General features: G+C 46.7%; 1 protein-coding gene across 2 annotated transcripts in view; it reads right to left on the reverse strand.

Moving 5' to 3' along the window:
* LOC149340465 (centrosomal protein of 152 kDa-like) overlaps positions 1–27,147 on the reverse strand; it is a 38,179-nt gene that overhangs the window by 4,572 nt on the left and 6,460 nt on the right. For both annotated transcript variants that reach the window (XM_089549237.1, XM_089549238.1), the window contains exons 7-19: positions 23,952–24,091; positions 22,976–23,176; positions 21,677–21,824; positions 20,884–20,975; positions 20,693–20,769; positions 19,639–19,819; positions 16,073–16,174; positions 13,833–13,963; positions 13,054–13,182; positions 7,887–8,053; positions 6,771–6,931; positions 5,798–5,872; positions 958–1,218 (exon numbers count right to left, since the gene is read on the reverse strand). In XM_089549237.1, coding sequence (XP_089405363.1) covers positions 958–1,218; positions 5,798–5,872; positions 6,771–6,931; positions 7,887–8,053; positions 13,054–13,182; positions 13,833–13,963; positions 16,073–16,174; positions 19,639–19,819; positions 20,693–20,769; positions 20,884–20,975; positions 21,677–21,824; positions 22,976–23,176; positions 23,952–24,091 — 1,865 coding nt within the window. The remainder of the gene's footprint in view (positions 1–957; positions 1,219–5,797; positions 5,873–6,770; positions 6,932–7,886; positions 8,054–13,053; positions 13,183–13,832; positions 13,964–16,072; positions 16,175–19,638; positions 19,820–20,692; positions 20,770–20,883; positions 20,976–21,676; positions 21,825–22,975; positions 23,177–23,951; positions 24,092–27,147) is intronic.

Genomic DNA, 27,147 nt, shown 5'->3' on the forward strand with positions numbered 1-27,147 from the left:
AAACTATGAAGAGGCAGCAAGAACAGAAGTAAAAAAGAATGCTGCACTTGGATATTGACATATCTGCTTCAAGAAAGGCTGCCCGGTTTTGTGCAGTAGAACGTCCCTTCTCATTTTTTTTTTTTTTAATTTCATATCTGCTGAATTTTTTTTAAACCTTCTTAGTCCTGATGTGTTTAGTTCTGATGTCCTCATGAACTGCCCCTCACAAAGGACCTGGACACAAAGGTCATCAGCATACATGGCAGTTATTTCAGTCAGCAGAGCTAGCAAAGGTTGGTATATCAGCACTAAAAGAAATGTGCCGGGGTTTCTTTGACGCTGCAGAAAGAATAGATGTTAACCTAAAAACTGCACTTCACAAACACCATTACCACGAAAACTGAAAACCAAATGCAAACATGAAGAAAAGCCACACATCAAACACTGTTGCGGCAGATACTCAAACACTGCTAAGACTCGAAGTTGGGCTAGTTGGTATAAATTTTACATAGTGAAAACAGTGCAACACTGACCTTTGATAGTCATTGCTTATGACTGTACATCGACATCGGAAGTTTGTGATGTGTGCACTCAGTAACAAATTGATTGCAGACTGCCTCACGGCCATGTCGCCTGGTATCAATACCAGAGTATGGAGTATGCATGTCCCCACATTCATGCAAGTATCCCCCACGGGCTTAGACAGCTCTGAATTAAATATTTTTCAGCTCTTTTGCATTTCATAAGATTTTGCTACCAAGTACACCTTCCCTCCTCTTTTTATCAGTAGCCACGCTGCTTTTACGACGCTTGGACACATCACCACAACGACTACAGCAAATCCACAGTCATTCAAAACTGTCTGGTGGTATGACTGGGAGCCTAGCTGCAAGTCCTGTGAATCAGGTATCAAATTATAAGTTCCGGAACCAGTGAAAGCTGGTCCAAACCACTTGCCGGACTGGCAAACAGTACCTGAGCGCTACTGGCGCAGCTGTCGTGGGGCGGCTGGATGTGGAGCTGTTGCAGCTGTGTCTGCAGCATGGCCAGCTTGTCAGCGTGCTGCCTCTCCTGGGCAAGTAGCTGCTCCTTGTTCCCTCGGTCCACCTGCTGCAGCTTCTTCTGGAACTTCAGCAGCTTCTGCTTCAGCCGCAACTCCTTCTCGGCTGCAGCTGCCTGCACTTGCTCCAGCTCAGCATCTTTGTCCCTCACCTGGCTCTGCAGCTGGGATGCAACCTGTTTAGGCATTGGGCCAGATGCAACAATATATACATCCGGACAGGCTGCCAACAACACGATTTACAAAGTGTTATTAATAATGTTAACATGATTTATTCCCATCGAGAAGCTGGAGGAGGCTGTCAGTAAAAGCTGTGCGGAGAATGGTAGCTTATCATGAGTCCATAGCTCTCTCTACAAAGCAACAATCAGTACAGGAGGGAAAAGAAAACATACATTCTTTTTTTGCTTCTCCACTTGCACACACAAAAGTGGCAAATATTTATGACATAATTAAACAGCCATGAAGAAAGAGAATGTGGCAGTATACCGCATAAAATCGTGTAAGAGCCGCACATTTTTTTTTTTAATTCGGCTCTGAACTTCGAAGAAGCAGCTCATAGACGAAAAAAAAATGTATAACCTTATTATTTTCTCAATTATCTAGTCCAAAACAGGGGGTGCAGCAAGTACAGTCTTTGTCAAAAGTAACCAGGCTGCATGGTTTGCTTCTCATATGTATAATAAAGCATTTACAGCTTTCCCAAAGGTCGAAAAGTTTTTTGAAGGTGAGGACAGGGGTTCTCCTTACCATACAGAGATTTAGAGCTTGAGGGCTGGCATAATAGTTTAAATATACGACTGAGAAGCAAAACCATGCAACCTGGTTACTTTTGACAAAGACTGTACATGGTGTTCTGTTCCACCGTGTGTTTCTTTCCCGTGCGTTGCCGCCTTGCTCTCTTGTTCCTTTCCTTTTTTCTCGCTCATTTTGAAATTGGTTTCCTTTCCGATAAAAGCCGCCTCGTTTATTGTTTGTACTTTTGTGTCTGTTTAAAATAAGACCTGCAATCACACAGAGTCCTCACAAATTTGGCGTCCACTACGACAGGACGAGGTCGGTTATTATTTCTTTGCCTGTTGGGTTAATTTAGGAACAATATGAGCGCTTCAGATTTGGTTGCTTTAGGCGAGCGCATGGGCTTGTGCGGCGCGGAGTTACGAGCGTGGGTGGAGGACGAGCTTCGTAAGGCACGGGAAGAGAGAGCCGCTGAGCGTGAAGCTGCGAAGCAGAAATTGGAATTAGAGGCACGGAATTTAGAGACGGAGAAACAGAAATTGGAGTTAGAGGCGCGGAACTTGCAGCTAAAAATAACGCTCATGGAGGGTGGCGCAAATCCTCCAAGTGACCGTGGAGAGCGTAGCGTCTCACCGGCCAGCTCCATTAACCCGCACAGCCTCATACCACAGTTCAATGAAGCGCGGGATGACCTCGATGCCTACTTAAAGAGGTTTGAGCATGTGGCCACGGGGCAGGTTTGGCCAAAAGAAAAGTGGGCAACGGCATTGAGCTTGTGCCTTGGCGGCGAAGCACTTAGGGTCTTCGGTCGGCTCTCGCCTGAGGATTCCGTGGATTATGACAAAGCGAAGCTTGCCTTGCTTCAGAGGTTTAGGTTCACCGCGGAAGGATACCGAGAGAAGTTTCGCCAGAGCAAGCCCCAGGATGGAGAAACGGCCTCGCAATATGCTGCCAGGTTGTTTAGCTTCTTTGACCGTTGGGTCGAGATGCGGGGAGAAGGCCGCACTTTTGAGGTGGTTCGCGAGATGGTCGTGAGCGAACAATTTCTGAACAACTGTCATTCTCGTTTAGCCCTTTTCTTACGTGAGCGGGAGGGCAAGACAGTTTCCAAGCTGGCGGAGGCTGCCGATCATTTTCTCGAAGCACAGCGGCAAAATAACTTGTTGTTCTTCAAAGAACAGGGGGAGCATACGATGAATAAAGCCAAGGACGAAATTTCAGGTTCACAATCTCGCCTGCGGTGTTTTCTTTGCGAGAAGACTGGGCACAAGGCGGCGGATTGTCGGACGAAGCCGAAGCAATCGTATTGCACCTGGTGCCGCGAGGTAGGACATGATGCCCAGTCGTGCAAAGCTAAGAGGCCAGGAGACCGTGAGGAGTCCTCCTGTTGCATGACACCTCGATACTCACATCCCGATAACCCTGCAGAGGTAACGCGCGTAGAGGGCCAGTTGGGGGAGATGGTCTGTCCTTCCAACCCGGTGGAAACTGCTATGCCCGTGGCGCACGGTGAGGTGTTCGGCCGGCCTGGTTCGGTTTTACGGGATACGGGCAGCACCGGCATTGTTGTGCGTGAGTCCCTTGTACCGGCAGCGGCGCTTACAGGGAAACAGGCTACATTATTCTTGGCCAATGGGACCCGTGTAGAAGTTCCGGAAGCGGAGGTGGTAATTTCTTCTCCATACTTCTCGGGTAAGGCCATCGCGCGCTGCTTGTCTACACCCTTGTACGACATTATAATAGGCAATGTCCCCGGGGCTAAACCTCCATTCTCGGTCGACCCGCCAGTTCTAACTGATCAGGCAGTTTCCCTTGCCATGACGAGTTCGGTCGATGTTCCTTCCCTCACGATGACAGCAAAGGTTTCAGAGAGTAGTAAAAGCCCCACTCTGAACACACTCCACTTGTCACGGCCGGAGTTTCGCCACAAACAGGAAGAAGACCCGACCTTAGAGGTGTGTCGCAGGAAGTTGGGGCAAATATTTCGTGGCAAGGGACAGACCGCCCACTCTTTTGACACAGATGACGGTGTTCTTTTCCGAACATACCAAGTGTGTCCCGGCCGAGTCGTTGAGCAAGCGGTGGTACCGAAGGGCTTACGCACGCAAGTCCTTAAGCTGGCGCATAAGAGTGCATTATCCGGCCATCAAGGAATACGGAAAACTATAGCAAGGGTGCTCAGTGAGTTTTATTGGCCCGGTGTACAAGCTGACATTAAGAGTTATGTCAGATCGTGTGCGAAGTGTCAACCGACTGTGTCAAAGGAAAGAGAGAACAAAGTAAATCACGCCGTTGTTCCATCGGTGCCGGCGGACAACGGCCGGCACAGAGTGTATAACATCGTAGGACGGGGACATTTAAAACCATGGTGGAGACCGAGGTCGGTTTGGAGAAACCGGTTTCACAAAGGAAAACGGAAGTACTAGTTGAAAGAGTTCTCGCGACGGTGAAGTGGTTTGATGTGAAGAATGGAATACGGAAGAATGTAGCCCACACCTGTTCTTGTTGGCATTATCTGTGTTCATGTTTGTTTTTGAGTGTCGGCTACCTAATTTGTATGCCTTCCGTGTTTCTTCGCCCTTCTATGGACGCTTCACGTTGACTTTCCATGTGCTCTCTGTGCTGTGTGTGCGAAGGTCTGTGAACGCTTCGAACATTGACGACCGTCGTATTGTGTGTGGTGTGTAGTGTGCGCGCTGTGGTGCGGTGTTCTGTGTTGCGATCGTCGAACGCGTCTGGTGTCGCTCTCCTGAAGTTGAGTTCTTTCCCTTGGAAAAAACTTCCAAAGAGGGGGCCTTCTGTAAGGAGATAGCGCCACCCAGCGGCGTTCGTGAGGAGAAGAAGACAAAGCACGAGGAGCGCGTGCGGAGGGGTACGCCGGGACAGGTCGAAGAGGATTACGTGGCAGAGAAGAGAAGAGCGCGGTGGGCGACGGACGTGGACGAGTTCTGCTGGCTCCCCGAGTTCCGGGCTTGGGCCTTAGCCGCAGACGTCCGGGCCACCAGACCTGGACATCCATCGTCGAGAGCCTCAACCACCAGGCTCAGGCGCTACTCTTCTCCGTCCATCCGTCAGCTGCTCCACACAGGCCGCTTCTGGCGCCTACGTGACCTTTTTCCGGGATACCAGACCTGGGAACCGTGCCGGGAGCCCACAGACGCCGACGCTGCGGTAGCGTCGCATCAACATTGGAACGCCCAGAGACTCCCTGACTGCCCGACACCCAGCCAGTCCTCCCCGCTCGTTGCTCGAATAAGACAAGTAGTGTGTCTGTTCCACCGTGTGTTTCTTTCCCGTGCGTTGCCGCCTTGCTCTCTTGTTCCTTTCCTTTTTTCTCGCTCATTTTGAAATTGGTTTCCTTTCCGATAAAAGCCGCCTCGTTTATTGTTTGTACTTTTGTGTCTGTTTAAAATAAGACCTGCAATCACACAGAGTCCTCACACATGGGTGCAGCCTGTACACAATATTTTACGGCAATAAGTATACAGATGTGCAGAAAAAGCAACCTACACGTGAAACAAACTGAGACAAAAAAAATCAACACCAAATTTCGTCGGCACACAGCAAATAAAGCTGGTGTATTGCATGTTTAGTCATTTTTATACATTCCACACTAGTGTTCTTGTAATGACTGTTTTGTTGTAATGAGAAGCAGAAGTAAATCAGAAGATTGTATTGTTCTGAGCATGGAGCAAGAACTGCATGTAGGGAACTACCCCCTAGCGCAGAAGCAAGCAAATGACAGAGCATGAATAAAGAAAGGCTGATGGAAATGCATGTACTGACACCATCTTGTGGCGTGCAACACAGGCTCGACTTTCCATACTGCACTTTTCCACACACAAAGAGCATAGTGGACAAACATACAAGGTTCGAAGTGCCTACACGTACTTCTTTTATACTGCTCCTGACTTCACCAGCAACCACTCAGAAGCTTCTCAGGGCTTCTGTGATTCCATTACTGCGACGTTTTGTTGTAAGCTACAGAACAATGTCACGTGAAGCATGCATGCATACCTCTTTCCACTTCCCAATCTCTTGGTCTCTCTGGTGGACCAAAGCTTCCTTCTGCTTCTCAGCATCTGTGTCAACCTGCACATGCACAGTTCTGAAGTTACTAAAAAAGAGGCCCAATGATCTCGGACAGTTCCTCCTGATCATTAAAAAGCTGCACCTAGAATGAGATGATGAAACAACATACTACGCTGCTGCCCTTTACATGCACAAGTCTGAAAACCTGCACCCAACAGGGGACCATAATGGGAGCACGAAACGCCTCCTTTTTGCTCAGCCATTTCTTTGTCTGTGAAGCTTTTTCACTCCCCTCAGAGGTAAAGCACACAACCCAGCTGCACTGCACACAGCCCGTACATATGAACGACTGGTGGTTCCGGTAACACCATTTCACGCCCACCACGGGAACGAGTTCTCTACCGTGGAAGGTGCACTGAACACGGGTGGGATGGGGAGCAATTGTGCGTTTGGTCTGAAGATGCTGTCTGTGCTCAATAGTCAAGAAGGAATCTAAAAACAACCATGCCACCTCTTGTCTGCATTCACCATAACTTCCATGATAGAGTGCTCGTTTCTCGGTAGCGTTACTGGTACAATCTTTGCGAGAGCTCGTTTTTTTGGTTCCCCGTAGCTGCAGATGATGTAGATTTCCGATTAATTCTGACCGAATCAGGCCAGTACCTAACCCAAACATGGTATAAAACAAAAATTATCACCAAATGCCACCTCCTTGCAAAATCTGAGCACTAACAAGCCAGTGGTTCAGCCAAGAGAAGCATTTTATGTACGCAGTGCACTTAACACTGCAGCAGTAGGTAGGTTTGATGACCTACGAGTGTACTTGTCAACTGTACCACCAACAAATTTCTGCGGTGTTCTGTGAGCACAAAATCGCCCATTATATAGTTTGCCTCCAATTTTGACTCTCCACGATTTTACAGCTGTCGCCACCGGCTCGTAACATTAAAAATCTCACCCTATGAGGTCGCTGCTCTTCGTATTCCCCTACCAGTTGCTCTCTTAACGCTGCCAGCTCCATCTGCTTCTCTGTGTTGAACTCTTGGCGCAACTTCTGTTTTTCCTGTTCCAGTTGCTGCTTGTAATCTTGTGCCATCTCTGCTTCCCAAACAGGGCGTGCTGAAAGTGTGCAGTGAGCCTCACATAAATTGCACGTAATACTAACAACACATAACTTGCACCACAACGGCCAGGTGCATGAGATTTCTGGTGACTGAAAACTGAGTTCTGGTGAGGCCATGCGAAAAATAAAACAGCTGCAAAGTTTGCTCACTATAATTCAGGCCCTGAAAATTCGTACTTATCGTTAGAAATCTGCAGCCCCTTGGTCAGCACATTTCGAAAGTGCTTAATGCAAACACTATTTCAGCTACTTCAGATGTTTAGCTCACTTGTGTGATGTATTATTACTCAGAGGACTGGACTCTTGCACAAATGTTCAATGAGTGCTGGACAGATGAAATCCTGTACAAAGTCTCTGCAGTCCACGACAAGTGACTACAACAAATCCAAGCAAATAAGGACATTTCTTCTATTCCTGCTGTCCTCATCACATGCTCTGGTCAGAAATTTACAATGGATTGCACATTTTCAGTCTGTTGGATGCTGCCAACGTCTCCACGTCGACATCGGCCACTGGTTCGGTTGCCTTTCGCTTTGTATAACCTGACTCAGCCAAGGTGAGCCACACCAATTTTTTTTTTATACGATGTAGACACATGTTCCTATACATTCACGCTGTCACTTTATGATGCTCAGAAATTATTCGATATAAAGAGTAATTCGAACTAACTGAGTTTGACATAATCGGGTTCGACTGTATCTATCAAGCCACTTAGTATAACGAGGTGCTCTTACACAACTGCAACGAATTTCCAGCCACCAAACTTGCCAATCAGTTTTTAAATGAGTTTTTGCAAGGAAGCAGTAACTTCTGTCACCAATACTCCCAAGTTTGGCTGCACCATGTCTCCACACAACACATAATGCAAGTTTACCGAGAAAAATCAAATCAGAAAGGCTGGAGCAAAATGTCACGCATTTCAAATCTTGGACCACAGAGAGGTACAGTTACCTTTTTGCAAGACTTCTTTGAACTCCTTGTGAAGCCTCTGTTCCGTTTGTTGCACTGTGTTTTTCTCTCTACACACCAGCTCCTTGATCTGGGCCTCCAGTTGACGTTTCTCTTCACAGGAGTGTATGTAAAGCTCCTTCACATCACTGATGGTTTGTTGCAGGGAACTGTAATTGGAGTTGAAGAAGGGGAACAAATTATCTAACAAGAGACAGGTGTGCATGTGTACAACCGTGTGTGCGATTCTACACGCCATAAAACTTGAATAAATACTCCAGCACTCAATGCACGAATTTCTCAGCACAAAAAATCTATAAATAAGTGGATTGATACAGCTTTTCTAACGTCACAGTGGCAGTTTAAAAAATGGTAACGCAAGACAAGATCGCATGACGATTTCTGTACATGCTAGCTCAAAATTGGGCAACCAAGCACAAAATTACTGAGTCCACCTTCAAAAAAAAAAAAAAAATATGCATGGCCTTCCTTTCCTTAGGCCCTGTTTTATTCCTCTCCAGAACACATGGTAACAAAAACGAGTAAGCAACAGTCCTTGCTTTGTCACAAAATGTGTTGACATTAATTCCCTCCGGCATAAATCCTGTGGGGACGCTTTCGTCCCCTGCGTTCGCTTTCCCTCAACGCGCTAGTTCCCTGTGGTTAGCTCCTCCGCAAAGCACTCCTCTCGGTTCGGTGACTTTCCACTAACAGGGGAGGGCGCTCGCGTCGCAGCGACACCAGCGCCACGGATGGCGTTTTGCTGCGCGCTCGCGGGGAGCTACGGGGTCTCTTCTCCCTCGGCAACGGGAAGCGAACGGACGTTTCGCTCGCAGCTTCGCTCTTCGTCGACGGGCGCCTCTCGGCCGGAACTTACTCCCGCCGAGCCCGTTCCGCTCGACCTCGGAGTTTATCCCTTTGCCCTACCGTGGGCGGACGTTCGCTCGTAGCCGTGCTGGTGAGTCGGACATCCTAGATTCCTCAGTGTATTTTGTTGCTAGCTGGCGTTATTGTTGCTATAGCAATAAATGCCTTGTTTGTGTCAGCCAGTGTGCCGTTCCTTTGTTCCCGTAGAGCACGGCCCGCCGTGGTCGGCGTGCGCTCAGTAGCGTACGCGACCACGGGGTGGGGTCAGCGCGGTTTTGAACTGGCTCAGCCGCGCTTAAGCGGGGAATACGTATTTATCCCCCGATTTAAACCCCACATCTGGCAGCCCAACGTGGGGCCTGCTCTTGGAACATTGGACGACAGTCTGTTCGGTTCGAGGAACGCTCTTTGTCCGGACTTGACAAGTGCTAGGCCTAGAGTGAATTTTGATCGCTAGGACCTGCGGCATGCTTTCTTGAGTGCGAGGTGTATTGCGCTGCAGCATGTTTGAACTTTTCGACATGCTCAGTATGTTTTTTTTTGTGAAGTTTTCTTCCTGGAGTTTCTTCAAGAACCACTTGGTCCGCATCGAGGGAGCGCGAGGCCTAGCGCCCGCGGAGTTGCCGAGCCCGAAGCGAGTGAGTACGGAAGCCGCGTGGGTGGTCCGAGTTTTCTGTATATATTTTCTCGCTGTCTCTTTTTCGACTCTGGGAGTCGCGGCTCTGGGAGCCGGGTGGCCTGGGGCCACGGGTGCCACGACGAGCTCGCTGGTATTGCAGCTCGGCACCGGGCGTTCCGACACCGTCCGATACGGTGGGCGCCGATCGCTCAAGCTGCTTTGTGCAGTGAGCGGGGAGGACCACCCCACAACGCTGATGTCTCCTCGCGGCTGCGCGCACGAAACCCGTTTCGGGTCTTTCTTTTGTTGGGGGTCGTCGACCTTCACAGTGGTAGTGAGGCCTAAGGCTATTCATAGCTGCCTGCACCTTGTCAAAAGTGACACGACCACCGGACCGTGGTGTTGAGAGGGGGCGCACTTTGCTGGCCGCCTGTTTTGTTTTAACCTCGCATGAACCGAGCATTCTCGTTCAACTCAAGAAAGGGCTTTGTTCACTCGAACTTTGCGTTGCACAGCCGCCCGACACGTTTTGCTAGCGAGTTGAGCATTGAGCCACCAGGCCTTTGTGTACGCCGTTTCCCCTCCCGTGACCTACGTTAAAGGCATGCGGAGTGTGTTTTGGCAATCTTTCAGATCCAGCGGAGCCACTGCGGCTTGCTGTCCTGTGCACATCGTCTCGCTGCCGCCTGCTGCGACGGAGCGGCCTGTATTCTGTTCGCCGCATCCATCCGGGGCAGCCGTGGCGAGACCAGACAGCAGCCACCTCAGGCTGCTGTTGTCCTGGCGACTACTGCGGAATCTTGGCCTGCAGTGGTCAACCGGCCCTCCTCTTCGCGGGCCTGCGGACACGTAGTCCGCGGGCCATGCGAGTCGTCCCAGCGGAGACCTTCACGTCGCCTTCGGAATACCGCGGAAGACTGCGTGCACTCTGTCGGCGTGACCTCCGCTGCACGACCTGCCTCAAGTGCATGAAGACCAGGAGACTCCTCCATAGCATGTAACTTGCAGGCGCGTGGGTCTATTTAAGGTTGGGGGGATGTGGGGACGCTTTCGTCCCCTGCGTTCGCTTTCCCTCAACGCGCTAGTTCCCTGTGGTTAGCTCCTCCGCAAAGCACTCCTCTCGGTTCGGTGACTTTCCACTAACAGGGGAGGGCGCTCGCGTCGCAGCGACACCAGCGCCACGGATGGCGTTTTGCTGCGCGCTCGCGGGGAGCTACGGGGTCTCTTCTCCCTCGGCAACGGGAAGCGAACGGACGTTTCGCTCGCAGCTTCGCTCTTCGTCGACGGGCGCCTCTCGGCCGGAACTTACTCCCGCCGAGCCCGTTCCGCTCGACCTCGGAGTTTATCCCTTTGCCCTACCGTGGGCGGACGTTCGCTCGTAGCCGTGCTGGTGAGTCGGACATCCTAGATTCCTCAGTGTATTTTGTTGCTAGCTGGCGTTATTGTTGCTATAGCAATAAATGCCTTGTTTGTGTCAGCCAGTGTGCCGTTCCTTTGTTCCCGTAGAGCACGGCCCGCCGTGGTCGGCGTGCGCTCAGTAGCGTACGCGACCACGGGGTGGGGTCAGCGCGGTTTTGAACTGGCTCAGCCGCGCTTAAGCGGGGAATACGTATTTATCCCCCGATTTAAACCCCACAATCCACATGAATCATTTTCACAAAATGAGTGTGGTGAAAGCATCCCCATGCTGGATTGCACCCTGTGAAATCCGGAATGTGCACTGCGCGCTTGTGGTGCCCTATTTGCACAAAAAAAAAAAAAACTTTTTGGGTAAATTTATTTAAAAAGGTCTCGAATAATTGAAAAACTTAACTCTTGCACTAAACTGAGTGCAACGGAGTCCAGCAGGAACTCCAAGGTATCTGAATGGAACCACCTCTCCCTGATAGCTTGCGAGACTGGCTAGTTACCACGAAAGGCTGAAAAACAGAGGGGCAGTTTTTATACCGAGAATGCAGCACACACAACCACCTCCTCCCTCCTTGAAAGCAGCCAATATATACTGAAGTGTTCCTAAAGAAAATCTCGACTGGTGTGCCTCACCCAAAGGACATATTTAACATCAGTATCCAACAGTGTTCTCCAAGTTGGTCATTTGGTTTGGTTTGGTTTATGGGGTTTAACGTCCCAAAGGCTATGAGAGACGCCGTAGTGGAGGGCTCCGGAAATTTCGACCGCCTGGGGTTCTTTAATGTGCACTGACATCGCACAGTACACGGGCCTCTAGAATTTCTCCTCCAAAGAAATTCTAGCCGCCGCCGCCGGGATCGAGCCCGCGTCTTTCGGGTCAGCAGCCGAGCACCATGGCCACTGAGCCACCGCGGCGGCCAAGTTGGTCATTAGTCTAGATACTTTTGAACATTCACTAGCCAGTGTATGCTCAATGATTTGAGTTATCTTTTTGCCATGCATATAGCATTCTACGCAGCCCCCACTATGCCTGACAACTGTGCAAAGGTAACTATTACCACATTTACTGCATAAAGTCACCTAGTGCGTGTTTGCAGATTGTTTCTACTTATAACTCCTTTTTGTACACCATCCCTTCTAATAAGGCCAACATAGAACCTTATCAGATAATCCATGCTATGCTGGGATTACCATAGAGTACGAATGAAGCAAGGTGCGCCTTTATGCAGTAAGGTATCTTCTCATCACACACTTCTATCTTCTATGCTTGTAAAAACATGGATGCTCCTCTGTTATCCAGATGAGCTTAGAGCTGTACTGGTAAGGTGGGCTCCGACTGATCCCCACGTATCACAGCACTAGCTGTATAAGGGACGCTGGCTCATTTTGTGAAGTCTGGCATCTGCGCAAATACAGAGCAGAGGTAGACGAATATATGCACAAGTGCACCTGTACACCTGCCTGGGAGGACAGACAGACGCATGACAAAAATTAGTGGGCACAGGGGAAGTGAACACTGGGGGACAGGGCACGGTAAAGTAAAAAAAGGAGCTTATAAAGCAATTCATGAATTAAAGGAACACCAAGGACATCTCTATCCAACATTTTCTTCCCGACAAAAATCGATTGTGTCACCCTTTCTCGATATGCTGGCGCCCTTCCGGCAGAGGAAAGACATAATTACTGCAGAGAAAATTAGGTTTAAAAGCATTCCTGTCACTCATTTAAAACTTGTGATGTCAAGACTTTTGAGATCATCATTTAGAAGTGTATGCGAAGGCAAGATAACCGCTGATCCTTAAGGGTAACGGAGTGGATTCCAAGAGAAGGCAAACGTAGCAGGGGGCGGCACAAAGTTGGGTGGGTGGATGAAATTAAGAAGTTTGCGAGGATACGGTGGCCGCAACTGGCAAAGGACAAGGTTAATTGGAGAGACATGGGAGAGGCCTTTGCCCTGCAGTGGGCGCAGTCAGGCTGATGATGAAGATGATGATGGCGATATAGCCTAGCCTCAGGGATTGGCAGCTTTTGCATCTTGACACGCTGCTGGCCGACAGCGGTGACACCAGAATTTAAGTTTTTTCACCTTTTCTAGCTTAATAAAAGCTCTGCTTTCAGTGAAAGTAACATCTGACATTATAAAGCGGTAATCTATCAATACAGGCCAACTTGAGTCTGTCCTCCGTGTCCCCTTCAATACTCTGATGCAGAGCCTGTGTGGCGCGAGAATAAGCCGACAAAGGCATAAATAAAATAGACAAACATAAGACTCACCCCAGGTCCTGTATCCTTGCCTCGTATTCACGGGTGATTTGCTCCTTCTCACGCTCCGACAAGGACAGAAGCTCCTCCCTGAGCCTCTTCATGGCACCATGGTGCATTTCCAGGATCGAGTTTTTGCACCTGTACACATCAAACTTGTGTAGCGTTCACCAACAACTGCAGGTTCGCTTTTACGTCGAAAGCTGTAATCGCTTAGCTCAACCCAAACACAAGTTAGTGGGTACCGCAGCAGCCATGTAACACGTCAGTATCACTAAGGTAATGTGGTTTAACCAGCGCTTGTAGTAGCTAGGAGAAAAGCTTTCTTTCTTTACCCTAAAAAAAAAAACAATTATGATAACCATAAGTGTGCCAGTTCCTAGCAACCCGACTCTTCACTACACCTCAACAGAGGAAAACAATTCTCTGCTTATTATGCTACAATAAAACAAAGGATAGCCTTCATGAGGTCTCGCAGTGTTTGACATGGCCTGTATTGGTATTTTGCACACCATGGTGAGCAAGCACCAAGCAAAGAGTACAAGTTATGTTAATCAGCAGCTAAAAAGTATTACAATCTGTAAAGTTTCAACTTGGATGGTGGCCAGCTCAACACCACCATTGAGAGCTGTCTTCAGCATGAATTTGACATCGCGAGGGGCAAAAAGATTCAGACTTTAGCCACAAAGACTGCTTTGAGTATTTTGAGCTCACGCCTTAAAACACAGGAAATGCCACCCTCTGAACATTACGCAAATTTTTTTCAAAGTTGGAAGCAGCTGCTCACTTACGTGTCAATAGCCTGAGCCTTGTCTTCGGCACAGGATCTGAGGAGAGACTCTCTTTCAAGCAGATGCTGCCTCTCTTGCAACTTCAATTGTTCACACGCAGCCTCCGTCTGGCACAACTTGGCTTCCAAGGTCTGCAGTAAAAACAGCAATGAGGACACCAGATCAAATACCTGCCAACTTACCAATGTAAAAATCTGAACGATAATGGGGGAGATGCATTATGAAGTGCTGACTGAGCCCAGGGTTTGCACTTGTCTACTTTAAAGGTACCCTGCGACGTAGATAAAGCATGGGGTCTTTATTCTTTGTATGCAGAGTAAGGGACATTGTGAGTCACGAACGCGCAATGAGATCACCGAAATCATAATATTTGATATTTTAATCTTCGCTAGAAATGCTTGTTTCGAGCCGATGGTGTCGCAACGCGGCGGCCATTTGCGGCAGCGGAAATGAGGTGGCATCCAGATAGGGCGCTGCATTTCTCATTGGTTGGGCGTCCAGTTTGCATATTGTTCCTTTATACTTGCGAAATGAATCCAAAATATTATGTCCCTGAGCACTGAAAGCTTTTCGCATGCCACAAAAACTGGAAAGAAGCAGGGAAAGCGAACGAAAACTAACAAGAATACAGCTAGGGACGACACTTTCCATTCCGCTTCAAACCTTCGTGGCGGCCAGCGCTGTTCAAAAAATGTTGGCTAAAACCAGAAAGCGCGCGCGTCGAGACCGGCCATGACCATACCAAGACAGCAGCGAAAAAAAAAAGCCAGTCGACACACCTTGCCCAGAATTGGGAAGAGAAAGGCCGGACAGGAGACAGGAGTCGAGTTTGGGGGGGGAGGGGGGCTACTGCCCACAGCCTTCCAGTCCGACTAAAAAAGAAACTTCGGGGAGCTTCCTTTGTTGTTAGTCACCCCTGCCCTGACTACGGCGTCGCGTACACGGGGGGAAGACGCCATCAAAATGCGCGGCTGTCTACAGCCCCCACAAAGCAACAACTGCATGCACGCTTCCGCTGCGTGTGCGCTAGGTGCGGTTCTGATTGGTAGCGCCCAATCTCGGCACTGGGTGAGTGAAATGGGCGAGTGAAGTGCGTTTTAGTCTTAGCTCTTCATTTCGAATTTTCAGAGTGGAATAACTTTCGTTTGCATGCTCCGATTTCAATAATTCTTTTTCCTCTGGTCTCTGGAAAGCATGATGAATCTATTTAATGATATTAACTGGTACTGAGGAAATCATCGCGGGGCCCCTTTAAGAAAGGGATGTGGAATTGAGAGGTGGAATTTTTTATTGTTTCGCGTAGAGTAGTGAAATTTGGCATGCTTATTGGAAAGTCCACCGAATGCTTAAATTCCACTGAGCGATGGGTGCCTGCTTTCTAGATAAAGAACGGCGCGGCAATTACTATTTTTCACGTGCACATTGCCGGGAGCGTCGGAACAGAACAACTTCAAAATGACCTCCACAGCATCAATCACAGTGCGATGCGGTAGAGCTCTACTGCTACCACGTCACACCCATCATAAGCGGCACCCCTATGCGTGAGAAGGCTTCACTGCACGAACTCTGAACGGCACAAGACAAGCACGCAGTTTCCGTGCAGTGGAAGAACTGGACCACGTGGATGGAAGTAAAGGAAACGTTCAGAGCCACTGAAACGAGGAGAAAAAATAAAAGGGTGGGGGGAAGGGAAGAAGAAAACACAAGCAATGCACCAATCAGCATCAAAAATGTCGTTTGGCAGGGTGATGCTGGCTGGTTGCTGTTGATGAGTGCTTGCACAAAGCTCAAGAAAGCGAAACCTAGACTAAGCGGTCAGACTGCTCTCGGAGACAGGACTGCTTGCTAGTCGTCACGTTAACATGGCTGCCATCGCACGCTGTTTTCAGAGATGTGTGAGCGGCTCTGCAGCATAGAATTCGGGTTCTTAGTAGGGCTATTTCAACGATGGATACGTGTGTTGGCTGGTACCAAGCCAGCAGTTCGAATTATATGGGGTTTCAAATTAACAGGGGTTGAATTAACAAGCTTTTTCTGCGTACAAGACAGCAATTTTTTTTTCCCAAAGAAAATGATTCTGAACAAAGTTGGGGACCATTTTCTGGAGCGATAAGATCGTGTCCGTAAAATCAGGCGGTTCGGTCAATATTCAGGAGTCTCCAGGACAATTCAGGAGAGTTGGCATTTATGAAAGAGCTTCATGCACCGAGACCAAAAATATTTTATTGCTGCATCCTTACCTGAACCTGTCTCGACAGTTCGTCCTTGATGTCTTGAAACTGGGACTCTGTTTCTGAGCCATCCCTGCCCTGAAGCTTTTCCTGGAGCCTGGCCACTTCATTCTGCAAAAGGGAGTTGGTTCTGACAAACAAGTTCTTAACCCTGCAGTATATTCCATCTACAGCTGCATTAACAATTTTTTGGGACCTGCACACACGCGCATCCAAGTCCACCTGTGAGTTATGTGCCTTAAACAAGCTCACACCAAATTAGTTTCCCACTTTCAGGATAACCCATTTACACAGCCACATCTCTACATCTGAGAACAAAGAGCATTAACACTCAGCTAGCAATCTCAGAAGAGAATAGGGGACTTTGAAGAGTAAAGATCAGCAAGTTATGCGTGCAGACAAAATATGACGTAAGCAGAAACATTCAAGTTGCCTTAAAATCAGCCATACGAATATCTCAGGTGCTCACTGCCCATTATAGAGAATAACAGCACACAGAGACTGAAAGGAACTCAGGACGAAAGCCAGAGGTGTGCTATAGAGGAATAGTGTTTGGAGCAGTTATTTTTCAGGGGTAGAGAGAAAAGCAGATGCCAGAAACAAATTTTAGTACAGCAGATAGGGGTGACTAGAGCTAGAAAGCAAACAAAATAAAAACACTGATCTTCAGTTATTGGTAACAGAGAAAGCCTTTGGAGATGTGCGGCACTCGTGCATCAGCTGCCTCACTGTCTAAACCTCATTCACATGAATCAAGGTGAAACCGATATCTTGACATGACTTCAATTACGCCCCCTAATACTAGAAAAAAAAATGTATATACGTGTGCTTTTTTCTAACTCAAAACCAATTCTGGTTTTGAGTTACCTCTTCTACAACACTTGTCTTCTCTATTACTACCACAATGATAACCATAACCATCCCAGTCAAAATGAAGTTCACTGCAGCATCAAGGCAGAGTCCAGCCACAGCCCATCTCTTTCTTTAAATTTCAGCTAAGATACTGTCAAAATACATTTATTCTGTCCACTACTGTCTATATCTTGTTGCACAGCTTTTTATGCCAAATTGCAAGCTGACACAGCTTTTCCCATAAATTAGTTAGTCCCTAAGATAGTTAATTTTTGATTAGTTATTGTTAAAGGGACTATGAAACAAATTTATTGAGATTATGTAAAGATAGGCAATCCATCACTCGTCACTCCAGCGCAAGAATTTTTGAGCTAGCATCAATAACAACGAAGTTATAGGCGATTAAAAATCACCCTCCTCCTCTCCCCCCTCAACTCGTACGCGCGGGGCACCATAAAAAAATAAAGAAAACAGCTCCGGGACTGGGCTCCGCCCATGAAAACGTCATTCGCTGACGTTCGGTTTACAACTTCCGGTTGTCGCACTCGCGAGGAGCAGCGTGCGTCGGCAGCGTCTCTCCGGTCTCGGCGCTTTCTTGGATTGCGGCGCGCGTCGGGTTTCTTTGCTAGTTGGCAGAATGGACCCGGACCTGTTCCCGGCTCACACAATGTTTTATTTTTTTTGTGCGCTGGTTCGGCCGTCACACCGATGCTGCCAAGTCTTGGTGTGAAACACCGTGCATATACTGAGCCTAGCTCTCGAATGATGTTGGACACCCGGCTGCGGGATCGCAAAATCGCGCCGCCCGACTTAGAACACAAGGAACATACGGCATTACGGTCGTAAAACGGACGGGAGAGTCAAAGAAGGTCGGGACCGAGTCTGCATGTCGAAGCAGCAGCCGAATGTGAACAGCAGCAGTACGTAGCCGTCAGGCCAAGGCCCTCCGCGACAGCTAACGTTTCGAATTCGTCCTGTGCCCTAAGTAAATGCGGCACCTTTTTTTAAGTTCTCGTAGATAAAATTGTCTTCCATCGCAGATCATATCGTGTAAACGTCCATACCGATCGCTGTAAGCTGGAAACTCACCTTCCCGGCGGGAAGAAACAGTGTCGGCAGCGACTTCGGTCGAAGCTTCAGCTGCTTGACATTCATGCCTGACTATCGAACGAGCGCTGGGTTATAGTAGTAAGCGTCAGGTGCGAAGTGTCGACCGCAAACGCGGAGTCTTAGGCGTGCGTGCGACGCTGGCAGTCCGATGCGCTCCATCCAGGCTGCTCGCTCACGCACGTCTCTAGGAGTAACATGCCTCAGTTCAACACCTCGCCAGTCACTGGGTTTGCAGCCGACGACACAGCAAGGCGTATTCATCTTGGGCGGTCGAAAAAGGCACTGCTAGTGGCTCCCGAACTCGCGACAGAAAGAGGCGGCAGAGGTAAATTAAAACCATATGCGCGAAGGCAATGCCCTCGCTCGCGCTTGCCCCAGGGGGTCGCGCGGCAGCTCGAGCAGACGATTTTCACCGCTACCGGAAGTGTGCCCGTGACGTCGAAGCTGCGGCGGCTCTAGCGAATGACAGCGTGTGGTGGCCTGCCGACGTCATGGGACTAGTGACGTCTATCTTCCCGGTTTTGGTTTCAGAATTGCTCCCTACGAAGACACCAAGCGGCCCGCGAATTTTGAAAAACACGGTTTTTAAAAATTAATAATAAATTGCCGGCTGAGTTCCGAAGACTCATACTTGGTGTGAATGCTTCTGAGCATCACTTCTAACATTTGCAAGCGGCTTTTAATTCTTTTCATGGTCCCTTTAAGTGCCTCGGTGCAAAAATATTGTTCAGTAAAATATAATTTTCAATGCATGGATACATCGTCTAATGAGTAAAGAGTGCAATAATCAGACCAGTTTTTCCATTCTGGCCTTATTAATAATTTTACAGTACTTGAAATAGCAACATTCAAGGTGTGAGCAAAGCAAAATTATGCATTTCTGACGTGTGATTAAACAATTGCGGTTTAAGTATTACAAACATTGTGCCTTCAGCTTCCCCTAGCAAACAAAATGGCGTCTCTATCTGTCCTAGATGCCAAGATACTAAGCCACGTGTGCAAAATTTTTATGCCGTAAAATAATCTGCTCCTCCGCAAATTCAGACCACAGAGTAACCTAAATTAAATATTCAGGTCAAATAACGATTTCCAGAAGAAAAAAACAGAGTTGTATATTCCAAAAATGTAATTTCTAGAAAATTGATTTTTTTTTTCATTTCTTTGGTTCCTAAGACCAGTGTCCCCTCTTAGGGGAGTAATTGCTCATGACCATCTACCTGATCACAGCCATATGGCTACAGAGAAATGCTACGTTTTCTTTGGAACTTCACAGTTGAAGTAAACCTTGTCCCCTAACCACGACGAACTTTTCTTACACAGTGTAGTTTGAGAGAAAGCCCAATTGCTTTGCTCTGTAGCTGTATGGCTGCACTCAGGTGGATGCCTCATCACTCCCTCGATTGAATTCCATTCCACCCAGGTAGTCTCCCCTAAATACATGAGACTTGCATAATGTCACATGTGCAGTTTCCTTCGAAATGTCACAAAAGCAAGTGACTGACACAACACGGCACCCATGTGCAAGCAACCTAACTTTTTGCCTGCAGAGGAACTACTATGCAATCAAAGTAAGTAACATAGCGTCAGGGCAAAAGCAACAAAAAGAAACGCACCTCTGTCATCTCTAGCTTTCTCCTGAGCTCGTCAATCTCCTGATCAGCGAACGACAGCCCGTCCCTGGCCCTGAGCACCTCCGACCGCAGGTGTCCCACTTCCCGGCAACAGAGGCGCACCTTCCACATGGCATCCTCCGAGACCAACTTGCTGGATGGCCTTGCTGCTAGGCTGTCATCACTGCGAAAACACAAACACACAAAAGAAAAGCATCAAGACACTGGATACTCAGACAGAAGTAATCAGAGATGAGCAAGGCCTCATGTTATTAAGCGACATCAAGGTCAAGCCACCAAAAAGCCCTATTCTGTGCATGTAAGCTAGCACAACAAAAGTGGTGTCATATCTAAGTCAAGTTACTTCGTTATCAAAGCAAGCAGCAAGCAGCCCCCCTGCAACACTTGGTTATAACTAAGTAAACAATACTAATTCATCTAAAGTTCATCTCAGCATCTCTACCACGGTACCAGTGTTTAGTACTGATGAAGTCTAGTCAGGGTGCTGAAGCCACAATATGAACCAGTGCAGCAGTTTCTAGCAATAAGCACTCCAATGATGTAGACACACTGATTTTTTTTTTGGGGGGGGGGGGGTTTGAGGAAAGGAAATGGCGCAGCAGCAGTATCTGTCTCCAATATCTTGGTGGACATCTGAACCGCACTGTAAGGAAAGAGAGGAAGGTGGGAATGAAAGTAAAAAGAGAGAAAGAGAGGTCTCCAGAATAATTTCACTCGCCTGGGGATCTTTAACATGCACTGACATCGCACAGGGGCGTCTTTTGTGTTCCGCCTTCATCGAAACATGGCCACCGCGGTCATTCGAACCCGGGTATTCTGGCTCAGTAGACGCGCTGATGTCACCGTATTTAAATTTTTGCAGTGAAACGACTGTGCCCTACTCTATGCACCAAACCGAAATTCTGGCACCGAAAATTGCATAAAAAAAGATAATCTTACAGGTACTCACCATAACAACATATGACTTACTGTACAAAGTGCTAGAATCACACCGCTCGTTGAGCAAATTTAATTTTTGAAGTAAATCAACCCCCACCTTTTGGACAGTTCTGGGTTGCAGTGTGCCAGGTTAGTCTTGGGAAGAAGCAGCTGATGGAGGTCATCGACTCCTTCCTGAAACAATCATGCAATGTTTTGTTTGTCTGTTTTTTTGTTTGTTTGTTTTTGCCTCTGAAAGCTATGCTTAACAGGAAACAGCAGGGAACACAATCAAAGGTAGATGCTGACCTCAAGTCGCTTTAACTTCTGCCGTTCCCTGCACCGTTCTTCTTGAAGCAGCTGGAATTGCTCCAAAAGCTGTCTCGAGTCCTGCGGTGTGGCTGAAAGTAATGCCATTTATAAATGCTCAGGCCCAAGAAACATGTTTTGGCCTTTGATGAAAATGAACCATGTGGAATAAGATTTTAACTTTGCTTCATTCTCCTAAATGTCTTCTAATTTTTTCACTCCCAAGCTCATTCTGCCATTTCGAAGAATGCAAAGACAGAGCAAAGACTGTACCATACCACATTAAAATAATAATGCACTAAATAACAGTACAATAAAATATTCCTAGCTGCACAGGCCAACGTTTTCCCCAATAACAGCTTCTCCACATTTTTTTTTTCTTTTCTTGTCTGACATAATGAGATAGAAGTGAAATCAACATTGCCTACCAAATAGCAGCACCAGAAAGAAAATATGTGCAGCTGTCTTTACCAAATACTACACCCCATTTTGCACATAGGCCAGAATAAATTTTGGCAGCCTGCATTGTAGCATAGGATATTTGCAGGCCAACTAAATTATTTTGTCATACTTCAAGAACACTGCTTTGTTTTAGCAAGACCAAGCAGGATAAGGTATTTTGGGCTGTACACAATCAAATGCTGCATGGAGCATGTAGCCGGCAAAGACCAGGTCCAAAGCCCCTTTGAGTGATGCCAGCACTAGGCATCAATCAAAGCTCGATCTAGAATAATACTCAGTGCTTGATACTGAGCAATACAAGTACTTGTTACTTCAGTATTTTCAGGCTTACTGTTTTCCAAGAACTGCTGGCATTGCCTCTGGCTACTGCTCAGGGACTGGGTGAGCTGATTGATGGTGTCGGCCTTCTCCAAAAGCCTTGCTTCAAACTGCCTTTCGCGCTCCTCAAAACGGGACTTGCACAACTGCAGCTCATCCCCCTGAAAGCACGAACAACGCATGAACCCAACACCAAAAACACATTACACTGAACATGGGTGCAGACAAAACTGAGAATATACAGGACAAAATGTCTGTGAATGAGCTGCTATCAAAGCATTTAAAATTGTAAACAGTTCAAGTACACAGACCTTACAGCACTGTGTCTGCACTCCTTTACTGCATCCTGCCCCTTGTGCAGTTTTTAGTTTTAGTGATACAGGAAGGAACTTAGCTCCCAGAAGTAGCTCAATAGAGTGGCAGGCATTTAGAACAGCTTGAAGTCAGTCTCATGCTGGCAGCACCTCTGGCCTGATAAAACTGTCCATAGGCAATGCTTCCATTCTTTGTAGTCTCAACCAATATTACAAGCCATTTGGTTAATACAAGCCTAGGGGTGTACGAATATTCAAAACTTTTCTAAAAGTGAATTGAACATTCTGTTATTTGAGCCACTGAACCAATCAAATAACACACATGGGTGTAGTTTTCTTTGATGACTACTTTGAAAACAGCTTACTCTGACACCATACAGCATGCTGCTCAATAGGTCTACACAGGCAAGAAAGTTCAGCGCTGCTATGGCCCCCTCATGTGGAAGCATTCAAAATGCTCATTGATGGCCTCCAAGAATGGGTGACATAGCAAGGTTCATATAGGTTTCGTTAACCCTGCGGCAATGTTGGACCTCCGGGGCCATGGCTTCAACTCAAGCCACCCTCATCAGCTAAGATGCTGTGCTCGTTCCTTTACTGTTGTCACTGAAGTTAATTTTCCTATGTATCACATTGTGGTCACAGAGTTGATACATATATTGATTGTTTGTTGTGTCCACCAAGTGGAGATGACCACTGCATCTTTTGCAGCTATATCTCCATGAGTATCAAGCGGCGTACCGCAGAGGCGCCATTAACACTTCGCTCTTTTCACTCGCAATGCCATAAGTCGAACTGAATGCTTGTACAGATATTTTACTCGTATATGATAAGGTTTAGAAAAAGTACTACTGGTACACCCCTACAGAAGCCATTTTCAAAATCGAAACACAAAACCCGAAAAGCCAGAACAAAAACTAAAGCTATGCAATATTACAGCATACAAAACAAGGCGTTTTTCTCTCCCACAACTTTGACAGAAGGGTCTGAATGGTCACCTTTGCAGCCAGGCTTTGGCTTAATTCATTGATCTTCTGCTGCATATTGTAAAGTTCCTCTTGATGCTTTTCCCTCTGCGCTTGCAACAAGTTCTCGTAGTCCCGCTTCATCAGTATGAGGCCATCTGAGCTGTTCAGCTCTGAAATCTGCTCCTGCAGCATCTTGATGGTAGCCTCGGCCACCTTCATCTTCTCCATGTGCTGCAGGTGAAGCACAGAAGGAAACAAGAGGGACAGACGAAAAATGTAGGACTAAATAAAGAAACTATTCTAAGAAACACTAGTGTGATCAATGCAAGGAATTTCAAGATTATGGCACAACCACTACACTCATAGGCATTCCCCACAAATACCAGGCGTGACTGAGTTGCTGCTCTAGTACACTAAAATTTTGTTTGTTTCTTTGCCATGAACTTTGTGTTGTCTTTGAGCCATGCAGTTGCACACATTCACAATGCAAAGACTGTAGTGCACAGTGTGCATAACACTGTATATATAGCTCATCTCCAGTAGCACGTGTGCAAAGAAAAAACAATGCTTGAAACCCACACTCTAATCCTGCATCTTATTAAAGGATCTAAAGTGATGGAGAGCCGAAGCAAATTGTTTGCATAATGCGAACGAACCCGGCATCCACAAGCACAGACCAAATTTCACAAGCTTGATTAATCTGCTATCTGTGAGAACACCACTGCTACATAACAGGTGTACAACCTGTTTTCCCATAAATACTTTGAAGTAAACGCAACACTGTCACCCTAAGCGTGATGTTATGTGTGAAGCTAACTTGCAGACTTCCTGACAAATGCACTTCGAGTGGGATGACCCCATGCTTCATTTTACGTGAAACAATCCAAATTCTGAAGGTCACTCCTACTGTCTTAAAAATTTACCCACCTGTTTATGGGAAACTCAAACCGAGAAGTAAGTGTGGAGTGATTGAACAGGCACCTGAAAGTTATCTTAACACACCAACCTCGTCTCTGCACTTAGTCTCGATTTCCAGCTGGCTTTGAAGTGTGGCAACCTTGACGGAGAGTTCAGCATTCTCAGTGGTCTTGTCCGCAAGGGCCTGACTTGCTTGATTGTATCTTTCCAAGTAAAGCTGCGCATTAGCTGCAAATAAGGATAAGAAAAAGTGTCTCACAATGCCAACCCACTTTCAGTAAGTGCTGTCAGTGTACCAGTCCTGATTTAAGCCCGACCACACAGAGGCAACCACCAAAGAACGCGCCAAAAATATATGTAAAAAAAAATTAAAGTTAGAAGTAAAATGACAGGTAAGTTTTCATTTTGTGAGATAATAGCTCTTACTTTTACACTGCCTTACAACGCTGTCAGCTGCCAGATTTTTGAAGCAGCAACGCAAAAATTCAGTCAATAAATAGTAGTCATGGACAAGGCAACCTGGAATGATGGAGCAATATCCAAAAATTACCAGTGGCTCTATGCAACTAAATACGAGAGCATGAACCAACAATGAGATAAATAATGGCATGAGAGTGCTGCTTGCATCTCAGTTCAACTGGAATGACCGTAAGGAAATAATGCCTGTGAAGACACATTTGCAAAACTGGATGACTGCAGCAAAATGCAATAAAAAAAATCATAAGAGGGTAACAAGTGTGCAACGCAAATGTTTTAGCATTAGCTGTGGTGTGACAGCAAAGAAAGAAACCAGGTGTCAGGCCGGGGAACACTGGTACCCGTCCTTGTCCGGCGGTGGGCTTCGAGCTGACCACATTCCGCAGCTGAGGCGGACGCCCAATGCCCTTAGGCCACACCCGTCGTCTTCCGCCCACCCTCCCTCCACTCACCTAAGTACAGAGAGGGATTCCCTCTCTCCACTATTCCACCTGCCAACCGAGGAAGGTGGCGGGTCGGAAGTGGCGCTGCGGATGCCAACTCCGACGATGACGACGGCACGGAACAAGGTAACGAAACCTAACACTCTAAAACTTTTGTCATAGTAGAAAGCCCTCAGTGACAGATCGCAGAAATGGTACAATAAACTGCAGCTAGAGTGCAACCTTCGGCTCGTCTAAAACGTGATTATGCTGCTCCGAAACCCTTGCCGGCATTCTCATGCCAGTGTATACCTAGATAACGTTTTACGCTTCCACAGCTACACATAACGCCACCAGTAGTTTTGTTCGCTGCTCTTTCATTTCAGGTTAGCTTGCCATTACTGTGCCATGGTCACATAAAAACACATAAAGATGTGGTGGTAAAAGCTATTATACAAAGAAATGGCACGGTAAGTCTCACTCTAGGTGGGCATCTAAACCACACTGTGAGGGATGGTGAAAAACGATAAGTGAAAAAGGGTAGAGGGAGAAAGAGATGTTTAATAAAGCTAGCAATATAAAGAAAATTGACACTGGCAACAAAATTTTACAATACGGCTGAATTTCCCAGTAGTGCCAACAAACACTTAAAAAAAAAAAGGCACCTGTTTAGTTTCGTGCATTTGCTCCAAAATTAAATGACTAATGGGTTCATGAATTGTACATAATAATCCCCACAGGCAGACAATTCCTGTATTTAAAGCGGGAGGCGGCTTTAAAATCACAAAACTTTCGAAAAAAAATCTAACTTTATAAAAGTTCGTATCATATATAAAAGATCTTTCCAGTTATATCCCGAAAGACTTTCACTGAAAACATCCCAGAAGTGACTTCAAAAAATGTTTTTTGTAACCATAGGTAGCGAAAAATTGGCTGAAATCTCCGTGAAAGTACCAGATTTCTCAAGTGTTTTTGGCTTGGCTGCCCTGCCAGCAGAAAACATAGCATGACAATGGCCTCATGCATTTTCATGCGATTTCCTGCATTGTGTTCCTTGATGAATTTTTTATGCCGTGACGTTCCTATATTTTTTAATTACTTTCTCGCTTTTTTTTGTTCTGTCCTTAATTGGCATGACAATAATGACTGCATTATGCAAGCATGGGTACAATGTTGAGTGGAAAAAAACTCAGGTTGAAAAAAATATTTGGGAATGACACTGCACGAACTATTTATTTGGCTAAATTTTAATAGCAACTCTAGGCTCCTACCATGTGTCATTGTCATGTCGAGCTTTCTGAAAATTTCGTATAACAATGAAGCAAACAAAAATTCATAATTTCAAAACTACTAAAAGTTCAAAGAGAGGAACAGGGCATGGGTTTTGAAGCAAAGATGGTTTAACAACATCCCAGCTGAAATCAAGAAGAAATTAACATCGACAGGACATGTAGTATAACATGCAGAGCAGATAAGCAACTGCCTGCAAGGGTAACAGACTGAATTCCAAGAGAAGGTGATTGGTTTATTACTATTATTTATTTCGCGGACTGCACGCTGTGCTTTAGCTATCTGCCTGCGTCTAACTTATTATGACGAGACTTTTGTTTTCTTTTCTTATGAGTTTTTTTTTAATGTTCTGTTTTTCGCTTATTTTTTTCTTCTTCTTCTTTGGAACATTTAGTTATTTTTCATTTATTTTGAATTGGAGTTAAGCCTGGCAAAGCATTGCTGGTCCAGGCATCCTCTCTCTTTCTTTTATGTTTTTTTACCTCTTTTTTGAGAGGACCAATAAAAGGGTAAAAGGGCTTAACGTCCCAAAGCGACTCGGGCTATGAGGGACGCCGTAGTGAAGGGCTCCGCAAATTTCGACCACCTGGGGCTCTTTAACGTACACTGACATCGCACGGCACACGGGCCTCTAGAATTTCGCCTTCATCGAAATTCAGCGGCCGGGATCGAACCCACGTCTTTCGGGTCAGCAGCCGAGCGCCGTAACCACTGAGCCTCCGTGGCAGGGCCCAAGAGAAGGCGAATACAGCAGATGGGGAGCTGAGATACAGGGTGTCTGCAGCCAGCACAGGAGAGGGTGAACTATAAATCAATGGGAGAGGCCTCTGTCCTGCAGTGGACATAACTGGGCTGTAGATGATGATGATTATGCTTGACACGCTAGCCTTCTGAAAAGTTTTTAAACTGGAATGTTGCTTGTGGCTTGTTAGCTTAAGTCTTGTGCTAGCCATTTCATTTTTAACTTGGCAGTCACCAAAAATAATGGAAAGCAAAATGATGTGAAAAACAATAGCCAATGCATCTTGAATTTCAATGTGACAATAGCGGGCAATAAAGCCTTATTGGTAATGGGAAAAAAATCTTTTAAAACAG

This window comes from Amblyomma mixtum, chromosome 6 (assembly GCF_055824585.1).
Source record: "Amblyomma mixtum isolate Tamu chromosome 6, ASM5582458v1, whole genome shotgun sequence".
Classification (NCBI taxonomy): domain Eukaryota; kingdom Metazoa; phylum Arthropoda; class Arachnida; order Ixodida; family Ixodidae; genus Amblyomma; species Amblyomma mixtum.